Source organism: Trichechus manatus, unplaced genomic scaffold (genome assembly GCF_000243295.1).
Source record: "Trichechus manatus latirostris isolate Lorelei unplaced genomic scaffold, TriManLat1.0 scaffold00071, whole genome shotgun sequence".
In the NCBI taxonomy this organism is placed as follows: Eukaryota; Metazoa; Chordata; class Mammalia; order Sirenia; family Trichechidae; genus Trichechus; species Trichechus manatus.
In genome coordinates, this window is record NW_004444007.1 from 282508 (window position 1) to 289493 (window position 6986).

At 38.6% G+C, this 6986-nt stretch overlaps 1 protein-coding gene across 4 annotated transcripts in view; it reads right to left on the reverse strand.

Moving 5' to 3' along the window:
* Nucleotides 1-4058, reverse strand: part of TRMT10A (tRNA methyltransferase 10A) — a 17006-nt gene extending 12948 nt beyond the window's left edge. Inside the window, exons 1-2 of one of the 4 annotated variants that reach the window (XM_023734710.1) lie at nucleotides 3455-3789; nucleotides 2456-2513 (exon numbers count right to left, since the gene is read on the reverse strand). In XM_023734710.1, coding sequence (XP_023590478.1) covers nucleotides 2456-2513; nucleotides 3455-3536 — 140 coding nt within the window. In that variant the 5' untranslated portion in view covers nucleotides 3537-3789. Of the gene's footprint in view, nucleotides 1-40; nucleotides 372-2455; nucleotides 2514-3342; nucleotides 3791-3916 lie in introns of those variants that run through there. The other 3 variants (XM_004380181.3, XM_023734709.1, XM_023734711.1) reach the window with 3 other exon arrangements.
* Between the last annotated feature and the right edge of the window lie 2928 nt (nucleotides 4059-6986).

Genomic DNA, 6986 nt, shown 5'->3' on the forward strand with positions numbered 1-6986 from the left:
TCATGGAAAGGCTATAAATCTTTATGACTGTACTTCTTACAAGACAGATTTGTTCGTTCTACTGGCAGTCCATGGTATATTCAATATTCTTCACCAATACCATAATTCAAACGCAACAATTCTTCTTCCGTTTTCCTTATTCACTGTCCAGCTCTCACGTGCATGAGGTGATTGGAAGAAGTATAGTCAGTACAGCTCCTTACGAAAAACAACAGCGAGACTTTGTCTTACATACTTTAGACGTGTAATCAGGGGGCACCAGTCCTGGGACAACGACATAAGTGAAAAAAAGGAAGACCCTCAAAGAGTTGGATTGACATAGTAACTCCAACAATGGGTTCAATCATAGCAACGACTGTGAGGATGGCACAGGGCTGGGCAGTGTTTTGTTCTGTTGTACAGAGGGTCACTATGAGTCAGAATCAACTGGACAGAACCTAACAACAACTCTTTACCCAAGTAGACTGCCTCATCTTTCTCCCATGGACAGCCTGGTGGGTTCAGACCACAAACTTTAGGTTAGTAGCTGAGTGCTTTAACCACTGTGCCACCAGGGCTCCCTTTAAAAAAAAAATAAGTACAGACTCTATTGAAAGCAAAAACAAGAAATGGAACAGATATTGTTCCTCCTTGGAGTTTTCACAGCTTTAAAGTAGGGGGAATAATAATAATACAAGACAGGCGATGGGAGGCAGATGACCTGAAACTAGAGGCTGGGCAAGGCTCATAAAACTTCCATAAACAAGCCTGAAAATAGGCACAATCAGACTATGGTTTATACCAAGCTGAGAACCTGGGGAAGCCGGGAGGAAGCAGACACAGCTTCTCAGCTAGAACCCGAGCTAAGCCATGAGGTGACAAATAAACTTATTACACTATATGATTAGAATTCTGAACCATAAAATTAAACTTATAACACTACATGATTAGAATTCTTAACCATATAAGACTTGCTGTAGACTTAAGCATTAGAAAGGGATACGGATAGGAGCAATCACAAAATCAGTTGTAGGCAGACAGGTGGTAGGAGAGGGGAGGCAATAACTCCATTCAAGATGAGTCTGCAAAGTAAAATTCCAAAAAAATAGAACTGATGAAAGAAAAAAAAAAAAAAACAACAAAATCAATCATCAAGAGATTAACTCACTCTATACAAACTGAAAATAGTAGAGGAATTTGAAAATGACTTTAAAAGAAGTTTGGTTGCTGTATTTCAGAAAGATCATAAAGGAATGCTGTTGTGTGCCGTCGAATTGATTCTCACTCACAGTGACCCTACAGGACAGAGTAGAACTGCCCGATACGGTTTCCTAAGCTGTACTCTTTACGGGTGCAGATCTCCAGGTCTTTTCTCTAGCAGAGCCGCTGCCTGGCTCAAATCGCTGACCTTTAGTTAGTAGCTCAGCACTTAACCATTATGCCACCAGGGCTCCTTCATAAAGGGGTAAGAACCACAAAAACAAATGAGAAAACAGTGACCAAAACACAAGACATAGCAAAGGCAAAACAAAAATCAATTTGAAGCCCAGGAAATGAAGAAATAAGTATTTCAAAAGATGAAATAATTTTCAGATTATCTGCAGGCTAAGAGAGAACCGATGAATTAGAAGCATCCTGACACTGACTCAGGATGCCACACAGAGAAACAGAAAGGAAATATAATATGTAGGAGCACTTAAAAGACTTGGATAACAGGCTGAGAGACATGCAGACAAAAAAGGCAATTAAAGATAGCCTTAAATGCATTCATTAAAAAAAAAATTTTAAGCTAGAAAATAAAGTAGGCATTCAATTTAAGAAAACGGACGCAGGGGAACCCAGTAAGCCTGAAAAGACTAGAAGAAATTGAAAAATATATTTTGTGATTACTAGGGTCATTTTTATTTTATTTCCTTTCCATACATAGTACATTAAGTAAAATTCAGAAGTGTCTGTATCCAAAATAGAGCGGAGAAAACATTAGGCACACTAAGCTAATACGCAAACTTAAAGGCACACATTGCTCTCTTCATAAAGCAATGATTAATATTCCAACAAAGAACATTTCCATTAATCAGTAGCCTTGTTTTTGGCTAGCTCCTCTATCTTGTTCAAAAACTACAAGTATTGATTCATTCTATAATGTGAAAATTAAAGCAATATTTTATAGCCCATGTACACCAGGGGGAGCTTTAACCTTTCCTATCCAAGAAATGTCAAGTTAAATTTAACTTAGCCTATCACTGCATACTACTGTTTTTCAACAGCCTATCAAACACAAGGAAAGGCCAAGAGCTAGTCAACATTTTTTTTTTTAGCAATTCCCAATTAAGAAAATGCACTGTGTAAGGAATTCTGTTTTGTTTTAAATAAGGTAGATACACTGAGACATAAATAAGTGGAATACAACAAAAATGATGCTGGAATTGATACCTTATTATTGCTTACAGTATATTTTAGATACACAGATACCTACCAACTCCGACTGCCTATACCACATAGTAAGCACTTGAGTGCTAGCTTGTTCCAATTACCTGTTAAGCAAAATATGGATTTTACTAAGTTTACTTGGTTTCTAATTATTTTCTCGTTTTTCCCATTGTTTATAAGCTCTATGTAGTTTCGTGTTCCTCCCTGACATGCAGTGAAGTTCACAATAAATTTCCATTCATTCACTAAACCAAGTTCAACAAACAGTTAAGAATAATATTTTGTAATAATCATAGAAATACATGTGTGAATTTAGTTTGCTTTAACATAAAATTTTTTTGGTTCCTTTAGTCAAGAAAAATAGGTTATCAGGTGGTCACATAAAACTAAGAACTGGATAAAGATGACTAAGGTCACTGGAGTGGGACAAATACGTTTAAAAGTTATCTCAATCTTTCTTGTATTCTCACTGCTTAACACAGTTTAAGGCAGGGAGGACACACATAATAATCAGTTAACAGACAAAACCGGAAAAAAAAAAAAAAGTGCACGCGTTTTATCGATTGAACTAAAGTCCTCGTAACTCTGATAACACAGTCTCCCTTCCGGAAAGATCCGAAAAAAATGTCGGAATAACTGCAGAATGCAATTAAATGACCTGAGAGTAATCGAAGAGTACCCTTTATAAAACGCGCCTGCCCAATTCCTCAATACAGGGCTTTGTTCAGCTGCCAAGCTCCATGGGAGAAAGGGGTTCGGGGAGTCCGAGAGCAGGATGAGAAAAAAGAAAAAAGTGATTAAAATCATTTGTAGTTCGCCTGTTTACATCTCTAGAGAAAAAACCTTACAACTTAAAATATTTCCGTGAAATCAAGTAAAGCCTCCGTGTTTTTAAAACTGTCCCGCGCTCACTGTCGTGGGGCCTGACAGTACCTGCAGCAATTTCCCCTCAGTTTTCCCTGAACTTCGGGGCGCAAGGCTATGGCACCCCTCGTCGGAGAGATGAGGTAAGGCAGGTTTAAAACAGGTAAAGGTACACGCCCACCGTCTCTAGCCACCGCCACCACGTGGCAGAACCCCAGCTTATTTTCCAGCTCTTCAGAGTCCCAGTTTCCCTCTCCCTTCATCCTCTGCAAACTCACACTCTTCAAACACTAAGAACCCGATCCAAATCCCTAAACAAACGCCGACGATAATAGGCCCACGACCTGAAGAAAGAATAAAGCTACTCTCTACCCTCTAGGCCCCGCCTGCGGACGCACGCCGGAGGCGAGGTTGAAATACAAGCAGCCAATCAGGGAGCAGCTCGGCGCACCACGAGCGCGCGCTCGCTCCAACGTCACTTCCTTCAGGAATTGGATCGCCGCAGCCACTTCCCCAATCCCCACACTCTCCACTCCCCCGGAAGCCCTTGTTGCCAGCCGAGGGCGGCACGGCTCGCGCCCCTTATATTCCCGGAGAGTACCGAAAGGCAGGCGAGCGCCAGCCGCAGTGTCAGGAGCCTTACCTAGCTGAGGAGATGGCGGGGAATGTGAGAGTACGCGCAGAAAGCTTTTTAGAGCGGTGTTTTTACAGCTCCCGAGTCCTCCTTCGGAAACTTCAACTCCCAGAGTCAGGGGCGGTACTACGGAGGTTACGCCTTGCGTCATCGACCTGCGCCAACGCCGACCTACAGTCAGGGAAAGGGGAGGGGGCTTCCGCGGGGCGGAGCCTGGGGCTATACGGTTAGTGGAGCAGGAGGTAGCTGTTAACTGTGGTGTAGTGTTTGTCTCCTACAAGGGGCAAATGTGTAGTCATTCATATATTCGCGCTCGCGCGAATGTGTATGAGTGGATTAAGAACATCCCTCCCTTAAAAATGCAGAACAGTGACCAAAGGCTCTTAATTCTTTGCTTCTGTGTTAGGGATGAGGAAAGCATCTCTTGCATAAACTATTTCTAATTTATAGAGAAAAGGTTGTCACTATAAAAACATGATTTTACACAACTCAAATGAAAAATCAAATTTAAAATGTGAGTCAAATTCACAATAAAGATGCATTTTAGAATTTCTAAGCCTTTTTTTCTTGCTTACAGCCATAAGTCTTACTCTCCATTCATTCCGTGATCTATTTTTCCTGTGCTGTTTTGCAAAACATCAGGCGACATCTCATTGTTTATAATACTTGACCTTACATAATCTTTTTGCTAAATATAAACCAAGTCAACTGAGGGAGAACCGAAACATAATCCCAGATTGTGGCTTCTATTTAGTTTTTTATGTGGCCTTACTTAATAGGTGATTATTGCAGAATGTGAAAAGAAGAATGAAGTTTGAATTTTTGAGAAGAATGCCATCTCAGTGTGGAAAGAATCCTGAAGTAAATATTGATGTTTGAAGGCTTCAGTGCGATAGAAAATTCAGAATGTTGGATTCTTTAAAAGAATTAAATTTCTTCGAGTTTTTAGGCACAAACTTGAAGTCACTCTTGGTTTAAATCCTCAAGTTTTAGTTGAAAAATTATATCAGCAGTAAAACTGTTGTGGATCACTCTGCTTTTTCATCTCAAACCTAGAAGATCTCTGTTAACTGAGCATCGGCAACAAAGTTTGAATCCATTTCTGATAGTAGGGCATCTTTTTTCAGCTGCCTCCATATCAGGGCAAAGAGTAGCTGAGGAAGGATTAGTAATCGGATATGTAGCCCTTCACATGTAGGTCATTAAATTCAGGCTGGTGTAGTGATGTGCTGTATCTTTCAACAACTGTTCGGTTACCACTATGGGATCTGTTTTATGAATAATTATTATTTTTTCTGAGTTAATACTTGGCATCCATAAAGATATATTTAAACCAAAGTTTTTAAATGACAAAAGAAAATTCTCGTATTTTAACAGTGAAGTCAGAATAATTTTGTTTTGAATAGCCACTTAACTTTGTAGTCATACAAGTCTAGCATCATATGATGCTATATTTTAAAATGATTCTGACATCCAAAATGAGCACCAAAAAATTACCAGCAAAAAAAGCAGCTTCAATTTAACCAAACATTGAAGCATATACAAAGTTTGGGACACTGACATCATGTGATACAAAAGAATCATTTTCACTGATTTTTAAAATTTATGTATTTATTTATTTGATACAAATGTATTGAGCTCCATGCTTTTTGCTTTGGTACTGGGTATACAAAGATGACTAAATCACAATCTGATTTAGTCTAGTGGAGAGCCAATGGTAAATAAATACCACACAACACATAATGTACTTGAGATGAGAATAGGGTAATGCTTTTAAGTACTTTAATTTCAAGCTAAGAAAGCCAAGAAGAATCAGTTAAAAAAAAAAAAAAAGATTTGAAAAGTATCTGAAAGGAAGAGTGAACCTCTTTCATCTGTGATCCCCATTTCCACATGCATTTTGAATGGCCTCAAAATGTAGAAAAAAGTAAAAGTTACTTTAAAACTATTTTTAAAAACACTTTACTCCTTCTCTCCCAAGTAATACGTTGAACATTGAAGACTTCAGGAAGATGATCATGGAGTATAGTTACTGACAGTATAGTTACTGTTTGAACCTCCTGGACCTCCTCATAAAAACAGAATAGTTAGGATAGCAAAACAAAAAACAAGAATAAGGAACACAGACCATAGCAACAACATAACTAGGTGTGAAAGAATCCCCACAAACTGCAAAAATATGAGTAGGTGGGAACAAACCACCAACTTAGCATCAGCATTGTGCAGAAGGAAATGGTGGGAAGACAGCGGAGAATCTGAAGGTTCTGAGAATGGAAGAACCCCAAACTGCCAACAGGTATTCACTGAAAAAGAAGAAGGACCAAACTGAGCTGAGTAGTGAGACTGGCATGAGGTTCAACAGATGCTAATTTCAGGATGAGTGCAAAGGTTGTGATAAGCATGAAGGTCTGAAGGTGCTGGAGGGGTGTGGGGCCTATGAACTCTCACAACTAACAAACTGCAGCTCCCTTCTTGGACAAGAACTAAGGAGAAACTGCTGGGAGTAGAACTCAAACAAGAAAATGACAATAAAGACAAAGGAGAAAGCAGGTCCAGCTAAAAGTGGGAGAGGGAAACAGAGGAGAAAGAGCTCAGACATACAAGGATATATATATATGTCATTTTATGAAAACAACAGAAAAGGAAGCTCTAGAACCATAACACTAGAAAAGCAATCCTAGTGACTCTTCCTTCTTAAAGGTACAGAATAACTCGTTTAGCCTAAAATTATACCACAGAAAAAGATCATGGTTGAATCTCATTTGAAGTTGTTATAATAAAAAGGAATATGAAGGAGGAAAAAAAAACTATAACCCAATATTTTAAAAAATTTAAGAGAAAGTCAAAAAATGATACTATATGCAAGAACAACGTAAAACAACAATTAAAAAATCAGAAATAAAGTGATTGGAGAAAAGAAGATTTGAAGAGGAGTGATAGACCTCAGAAGAGAATAAAAAATATAAAAAGTAAACATATTTAAAATCATACTGGAAGTCTTGGCTAGCGCAATAAGATAAGAAAAAGACATAAATGGTATACAGATCGGGAAGGAAAAAATAAAACAGTTTTCAGATGA